General features: G+C 37.9%; 1 protein-coding gene across 14 annotated transcripts in view; it reads left to right on the top strand.

The window, feature by feature from the left end:
* The window catches only part of LOC129452519 (B-cadherin), a 192,879-nt gene that overhangs the window by 114,503 nt on the left and 55,941 nt on the right, over window positions 1-22,435 (top strand). Inside the window, exons 1-6 of one of the 14 annotated variants that reach the window (XM_073859530.1) lie at window positions 5,821-6,232; window positions 6,357-6,474; window positions 12,048-12,289; window positions 13,046-13,186; window positions 14,863-15,018; window positions 15,175-15,316. The exons of 12 other annotated variants lie outside the window; for them this stretch is intronic. In XM_073859530.1, coding sequence (XP_073715631.1) covers window positions 6,182-6,232; window positions 6,357-6,474; window positions 12,048-12,289; window positions 13,046-13,186; window positions 14,863-15,018; window positions 15,175-15,316 — 850 coding nt within the window. In that variant the 5' untranslated portion in view covers window positions 5,821-6,181. Of the gene's footprint in view, window positions 1-5,820; window positions 6,233-6,356; window positions 6,475-12,047; window positions 12,290-13,045; window positions 13,187-14,862; window positions 15,019-15,174; window positions 15,317-22,435 lie in introns of those variants that run through there. One more of the 14 variants, XM_073859529.1, reaches the window with a different exon arrangement.

Here is a 22,435-nt window from a genome sequence, read left to right as displayed (position 1 = left end):
ACGTGACTGGTCAAACTGAGTCAGAGTCCATATTGACAAAGTTTATTAATGCTCATACCCCATTACCAAATAAGCAACATGTTGTGCATTACACTGGGTAAAAGCTCTCGTAATAGCACGCGACTGCGTTCATAATTATTGGTACAGGAAATATTGATTCGACCGAAGCAGTCTGAGTATTTAAGCCGAGCACTTTGAAGTGGATGAGTGGCTTTTGCTAGCATAATGCAGAACTGGTTTCTCCAAGCAGAGATAAGAAACCATCCCCCATATTTTTTACAACGCATCGCCCAGAGCTTTAAACAATTACCAAACAACTCTGAACCTGTTTGCTAAAACCACAGAAATCACAGCATCATTCATCGTAAAAAAAACATATCAGTTCTTTCATTTAAAGAAAGAAAATGGCCGTTACAGTCACAGTATCTATGCACTGACAACGGTTAAACTAATTTTACTTGTAAATTGCATGGTTGAAAAGTGCATCTAGAAGGTTGTGAAATGTTTGATCTTTCTAACAGAGCGCAGAAGAGACAGAGAAAGCATTCGAACAGATCTGTCTTTTTGAACAACAACAGCTCAAATTAATGATTAACTCAAACCTCCATTAACGACCTTGTGCACTTGGGTGTGTACTGCATTAAACTGCATGATTTCACACACTAGATCATGTTTTATAGCACACTTAGTCACTTCAACAAATATAAAGATTTAGTTTTAAAATAAAGTACATGATTTGACATACAGTAGTCCAAAACCGTTCATGCATTTTCCGCATAACTTCGATTAAAGGTTATTTTGAAGTCGAAAAAGGAATTTCACAGTGTCATGCCTCCCGTATGCTTTAATGATAGCATGCATTTCAACTGGCATCACATAGAAATGCAACAGATATTTAATTATCTATAACATTTAATTTTGGATTAAAGATGCATAATGTCTTAAGTTGCTATTTAATTTTCAAGATTAGTAGATGTGTTTGCATGTTAACAATTGTATATCAAGTCTGACAAGTCAAGGCAGGCATCTATCTATCTATATACAGACTCAATAGCATGGTTAGACGCTGAGACGGCATAACTGGCAGTGATAAGAGGCACACGTATTAAAAACCGAGACACATCTTGAAGTTATACACATTGAGAAGAGAAGGTCAGTCAGTCTGGGAATGGTATGCAGGCCCATTTTGCTCAAGTATAAAATGTTTTCTCTAGCAATATTTGTCCTCTGGGGGTTTATCTACACTCTCAGATAAGCCGAATCCAAACAAATGATTAACTAAATGGTTTTTGCCTTCTTTCCTGGGTGGCTGGATCCATTCAAGGCCTCTCTGTATTTTACACAAGACTTTTTAATTTGCACTGCATGTAAAAAATGTAGTTTTTACTCAAAAATAAACTTTAGCCAAATGACCTTTGCACAAGCAACTTTGTATTTCAGAGTGGAGAACAACTATTAGGCTAATACATTAACAATGTGGCCAAAAAGGTGTATACAACGTTCACTCTAAAATATAATTCAGGGGATCTGTTGTCAATATTTAATTTAATGCATTGGTGCAAGTTAAAAATCTAAATAATTGATTTATTGAAAGATTTAAAGTTGCAAACGTTTTTCTATTGAGTTGTCCAGACATGATAATGTTGATAGTTACATCAAGTTTATATTGTGTGTAACTTCAAATTAATTATCTGTTAGTTTGTTTAAAACATAATTTAAGTTGTAGTAACTCAATGCATTTAGCTTAATAACTTCAGGTTCCCAGCATGCTTTGCATGCGACTTGATAGTGAGAGTAAATGTAGAAATATGGTGTTATTTTATGCATTTCTAATCAAGATGAAAACATGAGAAGACTTTTAATGATTAGTTCTCTACTTTTGGTATTTAAAAGATTTTCTGTTATGTTGTTGATTTTTAAGAAGTTAGCATTGTGCAGAAGAATAGAGCATTTGCTCAAGTTGAGAACAGACTCATCGAGCATTATCTTGCTGTTTTAATCAGATTGCATTTTGATAAAAATGCTAAAACTGGTTGTCTTCTGCAACATGACAAATTTGTTTAATAAAAAAGTTTGAATCATTTTAGTAGTTTTGTGTAAATCAGTGTCCATGATTAAATGAAATGCAAAAAAACCCAAGTTAAAACAATTTAATTTTATGAGTATTTAACAAAAAATTTTTAAGTACATCCAACTTATTATAGTTTGTTGGCCGGAATTAATTTCAGAAGTAGTTGTCTTAACTCAAAATAATTGATGCAAACTGTTGCGTTAATTTTTTTGTTGTTGAGTTCAAGCAACATTAGTGTTTAATCTTTATCCTAACAGCTAAACCATCAGGTAGACGCATTATTTACATGTTGTTTTATAATAAAAACTGCTTTTCTATTGTATATAATATTCTGTGAAATTGCGTATTTTGCTTAAAAGCCATGCATAGCATAAAGCTCATTATCAGCTCAGCATTGGGTCAAAAAGGATGAACCATTTTACCTATGCTGGGTTATTTTAACCCATTTGTGGTTTGGAACCCTCGGCTGGGTTCGTCCCTTGAGACAAAAGACTAGGGAGAGGTAATAGGCTCACAATTTGCCTTAAAAATGCTTGTTGACATATTATATGAATTAATTAATTTAGGTATTGTTAGAATGTAACTTCTAATCAGGTCTAGGAATATGTTTCGTAGTCTGGAGGTCTGAGAGTTCTGATATATATCAGGGGCCATGAAAGACACTGACACCTACTTGCTGTTCAAACATAGACCAAAGTTTATTAGACAGACTTCACATTCTAGGGTACAGAAATTAAGCACTAGTGACCTGATAGACGTTATATGATGATGTCTAGAAGAATCGTGTGACAGCTATTAAGCAAACATGTCTGGAGAACAATCGCATGATCGGTTCCTTTGCAAGAACGTCTGGATACGGACATATAAATAATCATGCTTAGACAGTTGTATGGTGCAAACGAGGAAGGGGAGATTGGAACAGGGAAGTCTGGTTGAACCTAATGACCAAGACTGATCAGCCCACGTCGAGCTTTTGTGCATAGCCAAGGGAAATGTCGCAACTCAATCTCAACTTAGTAAATAATACAAATGAACGGTATCATTGCTTTATTAATCATACGAGGATAACAATAAAGAATATACAAGGTTCTATGAAAAGATATCAAATATATAAATGTGGGGTGTGGCATAGAGAAGCTACGGTAGACACCACAGGATGAACATGTCGTCGTCTGAGACAATCCCTGCGTCCCTATCTGCACACTATCCATCCTAAATAGTATTTGAAATTAGATTAAGGGCTTTATCTTACACCCTGTGCAATAATAATTTTCACGTTTAGTGCCACATTGTTTAAATAGCAAATGCATTTGCGCCTCCTTTTGCGCCCATGGGTGTTCTGGTCTGAAAACGAGGTGACTCATTAAAAATATAGGACCAACCCTTTTCGACCATGCGCTCGGCGCACAAACCATTTTTCCCGTCGTTAAATTAGCAAAAGTGGATTTGATTCGGACACGCCCATTTAGACATTGCACTATGCGCTTTAGACAATGTGCTTAGATCGTCAAAATAGGGTCCGTAGTATCATCCAAATCTAACCCATTCTCATGAAATGCGTACAAATAGCACGCAGTGTGATTATCGTGCAATGCATACGCCAAATTTTACTTTTGCATGCATATAATTTCGCAGTCCTTCCTGTTTACTTATATTGCGCATATTTTTGCATTTTATTTAATGGTTTCTCATTGGGTTTCTGTTTTTTAAACCACTGTTGCTTGGATTTGGGTTAGATTTGGGATTTGCTTTAGGATGTCATTTAACATAGGTTTCTCCATGATCTGTCTATTTTTAAACCATGGTCGCTTGGAGTTGGGGTTAGAATTGGGGTTTGGTTTAGGGTGTCATTTTATGTTACAAAAACTTGCTCTAACCCCAAACCCAAGCGACAATGGTAAAAAAAACTGAAAAGAAATGAGAAACCAATACAAAGAAAAGATGTGCAATATAAGTGAACAGGAAGGACTGGCAAATCATATTTAAGCAAAAGTGGAATTTGGCGTATGTATTGCAGGATAATCACTGCGTGCTATTTGTACACATTTCATGAGAATGGGCTGCTCAAATCATAGTATGTTAAAATAAATATCCGTAAAGTTCCCAGATGGTCTACTGTTGTAAATACCATAGGTGAAAATTCGAAGTGTAGATCCATGGACATTCAAACTGCTGATAACTCACCGCAAACGGGTGGAGTTTAATTGCGCTACACAAAATTAACAAATTAAATAAATTACGAATCACTGAATCAATAAATTAAATCTTTTGTAACATTATTTTTTACAGTGTCTTTTTTCTAATCTCTTTTCTAGACCGTGTTGCAGAGTCATGCAACGTTGGGTTATGAGAAGAAAAATTCTGGAACTACAAAGACAAAAATTAGGAAGACACTTTAAAGCCAACTTAAATGAAAGCAAAAGACCGATAATAGCAGATAACAACTGAATTTCCCCAAAGATGAGGAACACAATGTATTCTTTTGTAACAGTTCTGGTAAAGGTCAACTGAATAACATTTGGGAGCTTTGAATAAAGAATCAAATGTCCACAGTCTGTTTACTGACCTAACTAACTTTCAAACGATCATGAACATTCATAAGACAAATTTAAGTAAAAAACATTTGGGGGAAAGATTTGGTTTTACAAAATGTGAATTTTAGTGTTTAATTTACATATTTTTCAAACTGGGCATTTGTAGGTACTTTATTCAAGGTTTGCATGAATGGTCTAATGAGATATACTTTCTTCTGACAAACAGTGATAACAAAGAGGTCAATATATTATTTAAAACCAACAAAAAAGCCAAAATAGAGTTTAAAAACTCCCTCTGTGAAAATAAGGCCTTCAGTTGAAACAAAACACCAATGGTATTTTGTCAGTGTTGTTGTGATCACACTGAAAACTCATGATCTGTCTCGGCGTGTGAACGGTAAAGCTGAACCCTTTCTTCTGTAGCCCAAGGCATCTCAAGCTGAATAGGAGTTCTGATGGCCATGGTATTTTATGTCCCACAATTAGCTATGTATAATCTTGTTGAATGAACATTAACCTTAATTCATTTATTAACCTAAATCAACTAGCCTATATTAAAGGCAGTAACAAAAACAAAGAATTGGTTATTAGTAATGTATGAGGAAGGGGTCTGATGAATCATAAGTGTTCTGACCACAAGAAATACTGAAGTTATGAGTAAATTACTGCGAAAGATGTGAAATACAGTTTACTGAAAACTTATAAACTATATAATCTCACCAACTAAAGAATTCACCTAAAACAACTACTGTATATATACTTATTTTTAACCCAGTGTTGGGTCAAAAAGGGACTAACTCAGGAACCACAACCCAGGATAGGTTAAATTGCAACCCAACAGGTTTAGTTTGTCCTTTTTTTGACCCAGCACAGAGATGAAAAAAAATTGTATATACAAAATGTAAATTGCACTCTAGTTTAAGTTTCATTGGATAAAAGCATCTTATAAACGAATAAATGTCATTTATAATGCCATAAAAATAAATGACTAGTTTAAGTATCAGTTACACCCTCTCAGAAAGAAACTACAGCCCTAATCTACAGTACTTTCTGTTTTCTATACAGTATTTTATTAGAGAGAGAGAGAGAGAGAGAGAGAGAGAGAGAGAGAGAGAGAGAGAGAGAGAGAGAGAGAGAGAGAGAGAGAGAGAGACTGTGTGTGTGGAGTGGGGGGTATGAAAGGCGTTATTCATTGCGGCAATATGAGCGTACAGCAGTTGCACAAACTCCAAGTGGGTTGATGTGGTCTGTTTATTGTCTGGATTGTTACTTGCCGCGCTTACACAAAACTGTTTACATATTCAACACATTGTCCACAAAAGCGCGAAATTCTCGACGAAAACAAAAGCCACCTCTACCTGCGAGACAGGCTTGTATGAGTCTGACCATATATGGAGATGGTAATTACCGGATGGGCGAGGTCACCTGGCTGCGTCAGATCCGAAACTACCTGATGCAGCTCATTTCCTCAATCTGCTCGTGTCGATACGACTGAAGGGATCGACTGTGACGGATTTTAAACATATAGCCTTTAAAACGCTGGAGGATTTTTATCTCCAGGTTTTCAGCTTATCGAATGGAGACTGTGAGGATTGTACGATTAGGAGTATTTATTTTTCTCTGTCAGGTAAGATTTTCCGGCGGCGTCGAAGTGCTCGAGCGGTTTTACAGAACGAAAGTTACTTATTTCTAAGTTACTTGTTTCTAACGTAACTTAAAGTAAATATTTTATTTATTTCTATTTTAATCAGGTACTTTCGTGTGGATTCGCCGAGGAGTCGCCATGCACACCTGGATTTGACTCGGACTTATTTGTGTTTAAAGTGCACAGAGAGCACCTTCACAGAGGAAAAAGACTAGGAAGAGTAATTCACTAACTTATTCGCTTGATAAATATAACATCGAGACTCGTTGGCATTTAAAAAAATTATCAATTGTGCTATTATGTGTAACAGTTCAGCTGATTTAATCGGCTTTATATCTGTTTCGGTTAAGTTTACCTCAGCCAGCCATTTTGATCCTCGCGCTTCCTGTAAAGTTCAAACTTGTAACCGTCGCAACGCATTAACTGTAAATATTACGTAAAATTGTTAACTATAAGTCAAGTCTGGTAAAAATGTATCTTTCTAAAGATTAAATTCGTGACTTTTATTTGTGTGTGTTGTAAAGCACTTGACAACGCCTTACCTGTTTTGTAATGCATATGTGTGTGTTTTTATTGTAACGTCAGCAAAGAGCACATTTAAGTTGTAAGTGGTGTATTGATCCGGTTTTGTTCTGGTCTGTATAAGTTATTACTGTCTTTAAGATGAGCTATTTTAAAGCAAGGTCTCATGTTTCAGTGTGTAGATCAAAGTCTTCAGTGGGACTGCAGGTGTTTTGTAATGTTAATGTTTGATTCAGATGGATTGTCTCACGTTGTGTGTGTGTGATTCTGTGGGTGTGGGACACGAGTCGTTTGCACTTCTTGAAAGAGGCTTTTTCACTTGTTGAAAGATTTACATTTGAACATTCCCAAGTTTGTGTTTTATGTGGTTATCCTGTAGTCCATTGATTTTGTATTATGTGAGTTTTTGTTGCATTGACTCATGCTGGACAAGTTGTGTCATGATTAAATACTCTGATGGTTCAGTCAGGTGCTTTCCAAAAATAGTGATGAGCGCCAAAGCGCATGGTTTTTACTTTCAACATTTATCCATTCATGATCTTAATCCACAAACAAAAACATACCATTAAGGAGTGGTTTACCTTAGTCCCAGACTAAAATGTTTGAGCTGCCTTAATTTAAAAACACATTTCATAGATGTATCTAAAAAATATATCCGTGTCATTTATTTTTTCAAGATGCACACCAGTATTGTTTTATGTAAGGTATGTTTGTAAAAACTACTTAAATGTCCTTATATATAACTAAGGCCTAGTCCTGGATTAATCTATATACCCTGTCTGGGAAACCGGCCCTAACTTGATATTGAGAATTTTTACTGAGGATATCAAATGGTTATTTTTAGTGGTCGAACATTAGTGGATTTTATGGATAGCTAGCTTGGTCCATACTTGCCGATATCGATTAATCAACCGATACTGTATAAAACCACAACACTCAAAGTAAAACAATAATGACATGTTCTACAAAAATAATAAAACAACAGTACTGAACCATGCTAAATGAAATACATTTATATTTAAAAATATATGAATTAACATTGCTAACATTGAAATTACATCGCTTTATATTATATTTGTAGTCTAGTACTTTTTCTTCTGGTTTAAACAAATCAGAATAACAAAAGATGTGTTGCAGTGATTATGAAAGAACCGAAATCAGATTATTTGTTGGGTATGTTAATGTAGCTAACAGCTGCGTATAGTTTGCTTTCTCTCGTTATAAACGTAAAATATGCTGTATAGCCAGCTAAATCATGGATAAACGTAACCAGCTGGATAAACGAATGTACACATGCTAATAATCATGACATTAAACATTTGGGTTGGATTTATCTGCATGTATTTTGTTTGATGTACTAATATTAACGTCCTGTTAGCCTTGACGACAAATTCATTACTTTGTAATGATATGAAGCAAAGGACACAACTCTGATCAACTATCGGCGTGGATTTTTAGGGATAGCCGATTGTTCCACAATGAACTATCGGTGCAGATTAATCCATATACCTCAAGTTATATTCCCCTAAATTTTTTCATGTGGACTCTCTTTTCAAAATTAATGTATGTCATGGTTATATCAAACTGCAAAAAGTAGAGATGCCACGATCCGATCACGTGATCAGGACTCGGATACATGCAGGGTTTAAAATACATCAAGGTCTCGCTCTGCTCCGCGCCAGTGTACGCGCTGCACTGGTGCGTGTAAACTGACGAGAAGAGAATAGGCTTGTTTGACACAAGAACCGGCAGCCGAATGACGTCAAAGTTCCGCGATTTGAAAGCAAACTCCTCCGTATGATTTTGCGGTAGTTTGACGTCACCCGGCTGTCGATTGTTGCGGCGCCGCATGAAGTCGAACAAGCCTGTTGACGTGTTTTCATTTATAGGCTTCACACTGGTGCGTGCAAGAAACCCACGACAAAACCGAGTTTTTACCGCTTATTTAAACGACACGTTGATCATTTTTGTCACCATGTGCTCAGACGCAACTCCGCATCTCACTCAGAACCTCAAGAATGCGCATTCGCGCAGGATCATTTGACATTACTGTAGAGATGAGAGATAAGAATAGTGCACACGTCGAAAAAACTTAATAGTCTAGAAACAAAGTATTAAAGTATGTATAGCCATGTCACTCATCTCATTACAATATGTTAACTAGATAACTGGATACAACTTATTGTATAGTTTAATAAAATAATGTATTTTGATTATGCAAATTAACTACAACCTTACTATAGGTATTTTTTAACTAACTGCTGACCAGCTTAGGGAATCTCTATGGCTATTTTATAAGACATATTGCTGAATCAGTATGTTGTTTTTCTTGTTAATTTAGTCTTTTTTGGTCTTTTCTTATGCCTAGAATTAGTCAAGGAGGTTGATTCTTAAAACTTCCTTCAAAGTTTAATCAATAGTGCATAATGACATGTGCAACAAATGCATATAGGGTGTCAGACTCATAGATTTGCATAATTTAAAGTTCAGGTTTTAAAGTTTGGGTCAACCTGTGGCAAAGCTGTAAAACTGAAACTTATAAAATCCTATCAGAGGTACAAAATGTCATTGAAACACACCAGTGGCTTTGCTGTCATCAGGTTAAAACATGTTACCCCTCGAACCCTCCCTCCCAACAGAGCATCCCCACAAAACAAATCCCAATTTAACCCCTGTACATATACTATATATATTCTCATAATTTTTTAACACATCAATAGTTATGTGCTGGCACAGAGTTAGACTCTTTTGACTCCACACAGAAACGGCAACGCGTGCGGCATGACATAAGGAACATCCTGGTTCTGTTTTTTCCCTCTTCTATATTCTTTTTTTATGTATTAGAAGTATCGGATCGGGACTCAGTATCGGCAGATACTCAAAATCAAATGACTCGGACTCGAGGGCAAAAAAACGGATCGGGACATCCCTAGCAAAAAGCATTTATTTAATACCATGCTTTTTTTTCTTGGAATTCTTGAAATTGGTTTCTGATTCCATTACAGTTGGTTTGATGTGTAGTTACTGTTTTTCTCATGACAGTGACTGCCATGCTCCATGTTGTCACACTAATGGTCTCCTCTGTAAGGGTTGAATTGTTTATCCACTTCCTCTCCACAGACCACTAATGGTGGTTAGTGCAATGCATGTGTAATGTGAGTGTTTAAGTGTCTTTACTTTTTTTTCTCTTCGTTATTGTTAAAGACAGTCAGCATCTTTCTGAAGCAGTGTTGAAGGTTATAAATCATGCTTGTGAGCAAAACTACAAGCACAACAATACTGAACACTGCAAACTGAATCTGGAATAAGAATCCGTCTCTAGGAGGTTGAGACAAACTGAAATGGTTTGAAAAATATAGTATTTATTTAGAAGAAACACATTATTTTCCGGCAAAGGTTCCAGGGTGGTTCAATTCTCAGCTCCACCTGACCAAGTGTCGAGGTGTCCTTGAGCAAGAACGCCTAACCCCAGCTGCCCCCCATGAGCTGGATGGCGCTCTGCATGGCTGACACCGCTGTCTGTGTATGAATTAGTGATCGACCGATATATCGGCCGGCCGATACATCGGGCCGATTTTAGCAGGTTTCAGGTGTATCGGCATCGGCCGATTCGCGGCTTGCGTTCGCCGATAGCTTTTCCCCGGCATTAATTACAGACAGGCGCCCACAGGCAGCTCTGTGTTGCTGGAGGCTGCCTGCAGCCCGTGCATTGCCCCTCCCCCCACTAGCAGAGCGGAGCGCTCCAAGCCTGCTCTGGTAAGCTTTAAACTTCAAAGCATCTTTTAACTGTTTGACTGAAATATTGCCATATACTTTGAAAGTGTAAGCACGTTGCTCTATATGTGCGTGCAATCATAGCTAAGAAAGTTTGGTGGTCATAATGGAAAACGCGAATGCCTATAAAACTGCTTGCCATTGTATTTAGGGAGCTTCAAATAGCCTTTAGGCTAACCGTATGCATACGGCAGCTGTTACAAACATCATAGGATTAAATAATGCTGACGTTGTTCCGTGATGTCGTGGTATTTATAGGAGTTTTATTCAGCGACCACCAGTCTGACGTTTGGACGCGACGCGTGATCATAATGCCGCAAGCGAACGCAGGTCATCAGCCGACATGCTGTTTTTTTAATTTTCATCTCCATAAATCTATGTAGTAGTAAAAGGCTAAAAATTAATATCCATTGCTGATATCTCGTCATTGTGGAGAGCGCAGTTCATGGTTGCATACGTTTATGGTTGTTAACACGGAGTTTCGCGGAATTTTCGTCAGCGAAAAAAAATAAGAAATATGACCCAAAGCACTTAGTTCCAAACAGTTCCCACATGACTTTTATGTGACCGGAAAAGTGTTTTTTTGTAAGTTTTGTCAACATTTCTGTTCACTGGGAGCGCAAAGATACATGCACTCTCTCATCCATGTCTCACGGCACCTCTCACACGTGCACGCGCTCTACTATCTGACCGAAGTCCGTACACAAATCCTCATGTATTTGTTCAGTTTTATGCGTTTTAAGCGAGCTGAGGCAAACTAACTATCCCTCGCATTTATTATAGGGCAAGAGGGTGTGTGAGGTACAGAAGTGGGGCAATTGGCATGTTATTCAGAATTCTTTTTAAGTTGTTTTTTGATCAGTACTATTGCTGTTTACATTTTCCTTGTCTTCTTATTAAAGACATTTGCTCTACAAGAGATTAAGTTAAGTGCACTAAAACTTAGACCTAAGCATTAAATAGGTTGTAAATAGTTGGTTACTTTCCTGGATAAAGTAAAGTGTTCCCCTTGTTATGCTGCTTGGTTGTTGCCACTGTGTGCAATGGTGTAATTATTATTTTATTTATGTATTTTAAGCAGCACTGAATTTTCTTACTTGTTCTACCTCACCTTACTATTTGTTAAATGTAGTTCAATAAATGTTCCTTTTTTAAATTAAGAGCTGTAACATTTGGTTTTATCATTGTGTCATTTTTATGATATAAACTGAATGAGAAAAAGCAGTATCGGCTCCAAATATCGGCTAAAGAAAATCGGCAGCCTGTATCGGTCATCGGCTAAAGCTGATAGAAAAAAATCGGCATCGGCACAAAAAAATCCATATCGGTCGATCCCTAGTATGAATGCGTGAACGGGTGAAAGTGGGCAGCTTTTGATGTCCATGGGTCTATGAACGGGCTATATAAATGCAGTCCATTTAACAAACGAGAGAATCTGATTCAGAAGATTTTTGTTTCTAATCTAACTTTGTGCACATCCTTTGTCTTTCTCTGACAGTAACCTTTAATACCTGCGATGGAAGACCGAGGGCACTTTTTCAGTCCGCCGACAAGCGGCTTGATGTGAAAACTGATGGAAGTGTGATACTGAAGAGGCAGGTGACTCTCTATGAAGGACATAAGATGTTTGCTGTACATGGTTGGGACTCCAGTGGTATAAAGCACACAGCATTTATCAGAGTTGAACGTGCTCGCCATCATGAGGATCATCACTTGGATACTGCAGTGGACGTCACTCCACAGGTACATGCAAGTTTACAACTGTTTGATAATACAATGCAAGCCTGACCTCTCCTGGGCATTTTCTGGAATAATGCCTCTTTTCCACCAAGGCATTTTTAGTGCTGTTTTTTTGACACCCAAAGCACCAGTTCTGAACCAGGAAAATTGGTTCTTAAGTAGCACCAAAACATTGCTGGTCTAGAATTAAGAACCAATTGCATCTGGGTCTGTGGGTGGGGTTACTGGTAAATGCCAGTGTAGGTACTCCAAGTCATGACCAATAATAATAATAATGCAACATCTGACATGTTTGTTCGGTGCTGCTGCACTAATGTTGCTGGGAAAGATGAGATGTATACAAAGACCCTGCTATGTGGTGTCTCTCTAGTGCATGAAAAGGCAAACCGGTTCTTAAAAGGTTCGCCAGGTGAACGAACTTTGAACCAGCAAAAGTACTAGCTCTGAACCGTTTCTTTCAGAACGGGCATCATTTAAAAACAAATTCTGGATGCATTTTTCTTTCACCCTCTACGAGGTGTAAGCTTGCTGTTTGAATTGCATGTCACACATTAGTGGCATCCAAATAAAACTGACTCTGATGCGTGCTACCAGTGAGGTCATTGCAGCAAACAACACACTGTGCAATCAGACTGAACAAATGACTCGTTTGAATCTTTTCAAATGAATCTGTCAGTGTACAAATGTTTAAACTTGAGATTTGAGTCCTGGAATAATAAAGCAGAACTTTATATACAATTAATGTTTTTTTTTTTTCAGATGGAAGCTTTACCTGATGATTTGATCGTGAGGTTTCCAAGGTCTTCAGCAGGTCTAAAGAGACAAAAGAGAGGTTGGGTTATTCCACCGTTGCGAGAATCTGAAAACAAAAAAGGTCCTTTCCCACAATTTCTGGCTCAGGTGAGTTTTATGAATATACTAGATAAAAAAAATTCTATAGCGATATTCTCATACAGACAGACAATGATAGTTTTGCTTTTTACTCGTTTCAAATGATGAAATCCTAGAAGTGCAAAAAACAAACTGCAATTCTGTTGTCATTGTCACCCAATTCAAGATGATCACACAGCATGAGTCCTGGCAGGGTTTCTGTGGGGTCTTAAATTCGCTGTTTTAGGTCTTAAATCAATTTAAACATGTCTTAAATTTTCTAACGGCCATAACGCTACCTCCCGCAGCACATTAGAATTTATTTTTATGCGTTTTATTACCCGTATTATGCACGTTAACTAAATGAAGCCTTTCCCGTTTGCACAAGGTAGTAATTTGCAGAATTATAACAGTTCTGAATTAAACAAAGCATTTAATAAGTTGTTTACTGTATTGTAGTTAAGTATTATGATATAATAATTTATTGGTGCGGTCTCTTATTGTGCCATACATGAAAGCCCACTGATTGCGTATCCTGTGGATTAGAAGCACCAATGTCTCCTCAATTTAATTTCTATTTTTGCCATAAAATGTTACTGCCGTTGTTTTGTCAAGATAGCCACCAGTAATGTTTTGTAAGGCATGTTTCTAAGAAGCTTCTTAAATGTCCTAATATAAAAAAGACATAGGGTTAAGATTATTCCAGGACTATCTCAGAAACCATGTTTATTTGGTTTTGATACTTTAAGTCAATAATTGTTTCATCATTATTGTTGTTTTAATGCTTTTGCCCACTTAGGTCTATTTTTATTACTAAAAATATCAGATTACTTGATCATCATCAATTACCAAAATAATTGTTAGTAACCCTAGATTGGTTAAAACATTTCAAAATGTTGTGTTTTTTTTTTGTCTCCCTACCTATGATGCGGTATGCCTGTGCACGTGTTAGTAACAGCAACCATGTATTCTCTCATATTTCATTCTCTTATTGAATTTGCAACAAATTGCACTCTGCGCTATACAATAAAACTACCACTCGTATTTAAAATAAAAAAGCAACAACACTGATGAGAAGAGCAACATCAATACGGCCTCAATGTAAATGTATAATGATTTTGTCAGATGAGGGCGCATTTTTAGTAGCAGTTAAAGAAAGACCTGATTGGAGTAAACAAGAAGTTACTGGGTCATGTGTCGTTACTGGGTTGTGTTTAGTCACTATTTTATAGACAACAGAACAAATAATATGTAAGACTAGCATTCAGTTGTATTAAAATGCAATATAATGTGACAGATCAAAGAGTAAAACACGACGCAATGACGTCACATGCTAATAATATGACTCTAATATTGTTGTGATATAATGATCTTAAAAAGGTGGTTTCTAAGACAGGGATTAGCTTAAGATGTTTCGGTGCAAGTTGTTTTCTGTTTGGACAGCTCTTACATTTATTTTAGTCTAGGACTAGTCTAATACCTGTCTAGGAAACCACCCCAAAAAGTCTTAAATTTAACTCTTTGAAACCTGCAGAAACTCTGCCTGGTTTTCTCCCCTTTTGATTGCCAAGATATTATCTGCCCTAATCATCAAATGTTTTTAAACAATTGGACAATGTCACATAATAGGGAAAATCATGCTTTTATCTGCTGATACAAATTATATGGAAAAAGGTTTCTTACTGACTTTGTCTTTCTGTATTTAGATCAAGTCAGATTATGCTTCGGAAACTACGTTGACATACAGTATCACAGGTGAAGGAGCAGATCTGCCACCTGTGGGTCTTTTCACATGTGATAGACGTTCAGGATCTGTTTATGTGACGCAGCCACTCGACAGAGAGAAAAAAGCTTCATATAAAGTAAGTTATTTTTTTTTAAACATTATAATCAGATGATCAAATTAAATGCACCACATAACAACTTTATAAATTAAAATATATATTCTGAGCTGTCATCCCATCAATGATTTATACATTTTATCAGATATTTAACACTTAACCTGTCCCTGTCTTCAGCTCATCGCTCATGCTGTTGGAGAAGGAGGTGTAAAAGAGAAGCCAATGGATATCATTATTGATGTGATTGACCAAAATGATAATAAACCTCAGTTTACACAAAATCCTTTTAATGGAAATGTTCCTGAAGCTGCTCCTAAAGGTATTTTTTCTTTATTAATATGATTTATGGAAACTACAGCTTTTATGAGTGCATGGATTAAAGTTCTCCGTCGCTACGACGGATTTCCGTCAATTGCAGGGAGTCTGCAACGGATCTCTGTCAATTGCAAAATTATAAAGTTCACTTTTGATAAAGACTATATGTATTCACCTTGTTAAGTGGGACATGATCAAAGCCTGAAGTGGAGCGAAATCACGTTCCGCTTTCCACTGTAAAGCCCGATTTATAGTCGTGCGTAAGCTCTACACCATAGGTTATCCGTACCCTGACGTGCACCTCGCAATTTTTTTAACAGCGCGTCAAATTTACGCGGACAGCAAGTGCTGTGATTGGTCCACCAGAACCCCTCCCGTCGGGTAAAAAAACTGCACCATGGGTATTTCCGTTTGCGACGGTGAAAACAAAGATGAGCTAAGTTGGGGAGTGATTTAAATCAAACTGCAACAAAAGTTGCTGTTTATTTACTTCCATCATTGCTGGTGTTCTCAAATCATACACACGAAGTTTCTTCTTTGTTTGTGGGTTGACTTGCCAAGCTTCTTCTTTGACGGTCGGGCTGCTACTGTAATTACGCACGTGGATACTGCCTACCAGTGGTCTGCGCGCGTGTTTGCACGGCCAGGCGGATGGCAACGCAAAAGTATAAAAGAAAACCGATGCGGAACCTACGCCATCGCGGCTATGACGTAGGACCTACGCACAAGTACCGTAAAACTTCAAATAATAGCCCGGGGTTTTATTTTCCCAAACCTATCATCACACCAGGCGTCTAAAAGAGACAGGCGTCTATAAGAGACAGGCTTTTAATTTAATTGTTCCAGCATGACAGCAGGAGGTTACCACATATTACGTTTTATTCATAATTTGAATGTGTTTAACAAATTAGTTCGTGTAATAACAACAGTCTTAAATTATTGGCAGTATAAATAAAGCAAACAAAATGTTTTTTTATTGGTTGTTGTGTGAAATCTTACCCAGATACAACAGTGCTATTTTCTGATTGGCTGTTGTGTAGCCTCTTTCTTTTTTTTGTATTGGCTCGCTCGACTAGAACTCTAGGGAAGACGGGCTTGATAGAGAGAGAGAGCAATGCGGCCAGATACATTTTGGGCGCTGCAGCATATTAAATATGATAAATAGTGTTTCCGCGTGAGAAATACAATGTGTGGCGGGAGTGCATGCATGACAAAAGACTGAAAGCCCGGCTATTATCAGCGGCCCCAAAACACTACCGGCCCACCGGGAAAAGTCCTGACTCTCCCGATTGCCACTTCGCTACTGTCATCATCACCTCAATCCTGGCGACGAAGCTTGTTGTGTTGTCATAGTGATGAGTAAAGGAACGACTGCGTCTGTCACGTGACATCTACCGGTAAGCAAAAAAAAACTTTAGCGTGTTCAATCTGCACCATAGAACTGTCTTAAACAGACTATCTGACGGGTTTTAGAAGATTAAATACAACCCGAAACTAAAAAACAGACCAGGCCTTTATTTGAGACAGGCGTTTATTTACCCAAACCTGTCGTCACACTAGGCGTCTAAAAGAGACAGGCGAAGTTTTACGGTATAACGAGCCCTTAAGTGTTCTGTGATCACTAGGTCCTTTCCACTCTGATGTCCGCTGAGGTAAAACTTTTTTAGTTTGCATGGACATACTTAATGCAGGAAGGCTCAGATGTTTTGGAGATTGATAAAGGTGTAAAAAGACAAATGGAGATTGTCTTGGCTTAGCGAAATGAGGAAGATTGGCAAGCCTTTCAGTTCGTGGGCAAAAAATCTAACAGCCAGGTAACTTGCGTGTCTTTGCACTAGGGATGTCACGGTACCAAAAATCTAGTAGTCGGTACCAATACCACAAAGTACACGGTACTCGGTACCTAAGTCGGTACCACAGTGTGTAAAAAAAGAACCATTATACTTAAAAAAAATAATGTTTATTAAAACATTTCAACATTATAGAAAACTTTTAAGAGCTTCTGTTTAGGTTGTCTGTGTTAATGTTTGTTGACTTTTCTCATGACTCTCTTGGTGTACATCCTCCTCTGGCTAATACTGTTAAAAAGAGAGAGAATAAGAAATACATTTTATTTATTTAACATACTGCCTGACAATGACTAATAAATCAGCTAAAGCTACAGGTGCTAAGGTGCACTTATAAACACAGGCACGTGCACATTAGGGCTGTGTATCGCCAACAATTCCCCGATACGATACGTATCCCGATACAAGGGCCCCGATACGATGCGCATCACTATACAAGACTATTTTGAATTACATTTTTTTTACGAATTTAGTAACATTATTATTATTTTTATTATTATTTGTTTATTGTACATTGAATAAGCAGTGTTGTAACAGTCGTGTTTTTGCCATTCATTTATTAGCTATTAGAAATACTTAAAATCCCAGAGTTAGTACTTAACTTATGTTTGTTTTAAAAGCGGTTTTACAAAGATGGTGCCTTACTCTTGTCTCTCATTATTCTACATCTATGAATATATCTATAAACATGCAGTCAGACTTAATACTGTTTTATAAGAGAGTGGCTAATAAAGCCCTTTGCAGTAGTATAGGCAAAGATATCTGCACTTTCATACTGAACTCATTGACTTTAATGCGCGCGCGAGAGAGAGAGCGTGAGTACGCGGCTCACTATGCAGACACGCAAAGTGAAAGTGTACCCCGCTACCTTTAACTCTACGTACTCTGCGGGACACATGCGTCCTTTCCATATGGATCACGGATCAATAGCAATTCGTCACGTTACTTTCAAAAGTACATCCGAATCGATACGGAAGGTGCTGTATCGATGCATGCATCGTCAGGCATCCATGACGATGTATCGTCGTATCGATATTTTGAACACAGCACTAGTGCACATACACATACTCTGAATGCAAGCATTAGTTTAATATCACTCAACTGTTGCAGGATGAAAATAGTTATTAAAAACCCTTAACATTTTAATACTTCATCCAGTGATATTAGGCTACATTTCGCTTGGATGACTAAATGGCGATGCATGGTCGCCCATTCAGGGAGCTACACTGCGACCAAAATGGTCGCATATCCGACCTTTTGAACTGCCGTTGCGACCGTAATTTTTAATGGGTCGCAAATGTGCTACCAAATGTTTTAGACAATATGCTATGATTTACTATGAGCATTTATTAAAACAGAAATGTGGATTTTAAGAATACGTTTTATAACGTGCTCTGAGCCATCAACACGTTGGCTTCATTTTGTGTGAAAGCACGTCGTGTCTCTCCCTATGAGTGTGCGTTTGCGTGCTCAGCTGTTTCTCAATGAATTAGGTGCGACGCGACGCAAGCGCAGTGTCTTCCATGTTTCTGAACTTGAGCAGAGGTCTTTCTTCACTGAGGACACGGGACCCGTATGGTTCCGGGTTTATATTTTAAATGGTCTGTTGGGTCCGGTTAGGTCCTAGTTTAATTACTTTGGGTCCCAAGTCTGATTAATTTTGTGTTTATAACCCGAGTCGATCGGAATACGGCCATGAGCGCTAGGGTTGCCGCGGTGACGTAATTTTCCCACCGGTTAATCGGCGCGTCACAAACTCGGTGATCCCGGTTTCACCGAGTGGGAGGGGCTTATAAATGTGCATGCAGACGTGCACATTTTACTTTCACTTTTGAATTACGCAACTGTTTAAATGCAGCGCTTGCGTAAGCTGCGTTAGATCGCCTATGAATTTGCGTGCAATGCAGCTGGTTTACTTAAGTGCTTGAGTCAATGTGCGCAGGTAATTCTCACAGAACCCGCCAGTCCCAAGCAGAGCAACCGGCTACTTCTCCATAAAAGCGCTGCTTAAATGATGGGTTTAATATTTTTCTTGATGAAAAACACAACAACAAAACGATCTCGCTTATATTAAACATCATATATGTATATTATAACAAAACGAGCAAAGCACGTGGATTCTGTCATCATCTGGTCAGTCAGCTCGCCTTGCAAACTCTGACAGAAATAAATGAAATCTGACACCTGCGGCTGCTCTGTGACGTGACGCGCGTTCAGCCCCGCTGAATTCAGACAACAGACACATTCAATTGATAAGTGTTTGCTCTCTCTAACGAAACTAAATGATTTAATTACACAAAAAAATCAAAACGACGGTGAAAGACGGTGTCGCGGTGGGCAAGTGATATAACCGGTGAGAGGCTGAAGCACCGGTTATCACCGTTTCACCGACTATCGCGGCAAGCCTAATGAGCGCTACCGCGCTAAAGCTCGAGGAGCGTGCCTTCGGTTTCTATGGCGATGGTTCTTGTTACGACCACGCGCTGCATTTTCTTTATCACATTTTTTAAATAATCTTATTATTAATAAACCATATCTTTTCTAAAACCATATCCATATTAAGTTTGGACAGAGATTGTAGCAAAAAGCAATGCTAATGTCAAGCCAATTGCACTGAACGAGCAAAGCAATGTAAAGTCTGTCACCGGGACAGCAAGTAGACTTTTAAATCTGAAATAATGAGTGGATTAAGCTTTTTAATTCGGCAAGAGAGAAATAGAAAGATAGAGCAGAAGCAGTAAAAGTGCCTATCTAATAGAAATTATAACCATTATAACATCAGTCATAACATCAGTCACATTTATAATCTATAGACCTGCACTGTCTATTAATATACTATACATAGTATTGTATTATATTGAGTTTGATAAATTGGGGTCTAATTGCTTCATATATCAGTGCAAAAACAGTAAGTGTTTTCGTGGTGCTTTGACAAACAGTGTCAGCTTTGTTAATGGCAAAGAAAGTTTGGAGTGGTTAGATTGATGAAATATAATGTGAAATTAATATTAATTTTCAATAAATCAAAGTATTGTGTTGTGTCACACATTATTAGTTCCTCGTCACATGTATAGTAGACCATTATTTGTCAGTGGGTAATAATTGCCCTTTTCACCGGCTACCACCACCAAGTAAATTTCAGATCTGTGGGAAGGAAACACTGCAACGTTTAAGAAAACAAGAAGGCATGTGGTTTAAAAGATGGCAAGTAAAATAAAAAGCATATCTGTATGCAAAACAGTTTCATTATTGTTCATTATTATCCAGAGCGCCTTAATATAACTTGAAAAAAATATGTGCGACCAAATCATATTTTGCGCCAGTAACTGAAAAAGTTGGTAGCGCAGGTGCCACCAGTGGAAAAGGTTAGTGTAGTTCCCTGCCATTTATAGATAGTTTATAAAGTTGCAAATGCAGCGTCATTAACAAAAAACTGACTTACACAAAACATTAACATCTAGCATAAAGTTAGCTGGTTACACGGCATTAATGCCAGCTGCCTCAAATGAACATAATATAGGGTCTGGGTTTCAGTATAAAATTAAAGTTTTACAGTTTGTATATAATGTTAATGTGAATTAAAACTTACCTCGAATTCTTTAAAGAGATCGGGGTGTCTGTCTTTCAAGAACTTTGCCAAATTCTATGTTTGAAAGCGACAAACAACTTTAGAGAGACTCCCGTGTGCTCGTAAGAGGCGTTCTTCCTCTTCTTTAACTCTTGTGGAGCATCAAATACACATGCGCGTATATGCTGCCCCCATCAGTCCCGGAAGAGTATTGCAGCCTCGGTACCAGAGAAACCAGGTACCGTCATGTTAAAAAAAAAATTTTGGTATCGACTTGGTACCGAAGTATCGGTTCTCGTGACATCCCTACTTTGCACAGTATGCATAGGGGGTCCCATACGTGATCGTTTTTGACGGCTACACTGATCTAAAAGTGACTGATACAACAGGTTTGTTAAACTCATGGGTAAACTTCATGTGGTGCCACAAGAACCAAGAGGCAGATTACATCCAAATCCTGTGAGAGTGATTCGGGAAATCATAACAGTAGACTGCTTCTGAAATGCTCTCGCGGTACTTGATGTCATCCACCTGTCGATTCTTGCAGTTGCATGTTTGCGTGGTCACACAAACTTTTGTTCATGTATTTAAGCACTGCAGTTTAAAAACAAGTGATTTAAGCCATTGAAACACAAATAAAAGTGCTAAATGTACGTGCTGTTTTAAGAGAAGGTAAACAGCAGAAAAAGAAAACTCGCGTGTAACTAGCGTTATTTTGCATATGGAATTTTGTCTTAAAGGGGAAGTTACCTAATTTTGCTCCTGTCTGTCACTAATGTTAATCAAACAATCTCTCACTGCCTCTTTTGTAAAATAATGGCGCTTTTTCATTGCATAGTAGGGGTGGGCGATAAACCGGTATGATAGTAATTACCGGTATTGTGTCACGCCATGATATGGATTTTGCAAAACCGTTGATACCGGCGTTACATATTTTAAATTTTTTAAATATTTTTGCACTTATCAGGGTTACCACGGGGTGTTAAAAAAACGAACCTTCAGAAAGTTATATCTAAGGCCTTAAAACGCCCAGATCTTCATCCTAGGACTTAAAAAAATAACATTCAGAAAGTTAAATTTAAGACCCCGCGAGAGTTACCCAAGTCTTAAGTCATACCTCCGTTCCCGAGATGCGCTGTCCACAAAAACACAAAACAAAAAGCTCAGATCGCACTTCAATCCAGTTTTAATCATCTTTTTTTTTAAGAGGATGCACATCATAGTGCACGCAAATCCTGCTTAAGGCTATTTCTGGTGTTGTGATCTGTATACAGCAAGTTTGGCACAAAACAAGCTAGTGGCTTACATAAGCATTGCCAGGTTCTGAAACATAAGAGGACCCAGAAGCGAACAAAATCAACACTGCTTTATTGAAAATCAACTTAAACAGTCGGGCTGTCGAGTCCCAAGGCACCAACAGCGCGTCAACAGTGTTATACATTTAGGAGGCTTTTTTTTACCTCACTGCTTCAAAGGCGTTTAACGGTGTTACTCGCTTTTTCACTCTGCTCTCTACTGCACCCTGCACGCGCTCTCCACCAGACAACAGCAGCGAATTGAGGACGGAAAGCAAGAAATTACCGTAATAAACCATAATTTGCCAAATAATTTTTTGATAGCGCAAATGGTTGAGGAGTTACGGTTAAATGAATAGCGCTTTCCGAGTCCTTTAGCAGATAACGTAAGCAACATACTAAACACATTAAAA

Source organism: Misgurnus anguillicaudatus, chromosome 21, assembly GCF_027580225.2.
Source record: "Misgurnus anguillicaudatus chromosome 21, ASM2758022v2, whole genome shotgun sequence".
Classification (NCBI taxonomy): domain Eukaryota; kingdom Metazoa; phylum Chordata; class Actinopteri; order Cypriniformes; family Cobitidae; genus Misgurnus; species Misgurnus anguillicaudatus.
Note: the sequence above shows the minus strand (reverse complement) of the source record. Positions and strands in the feature narration are given on the sequence as shown.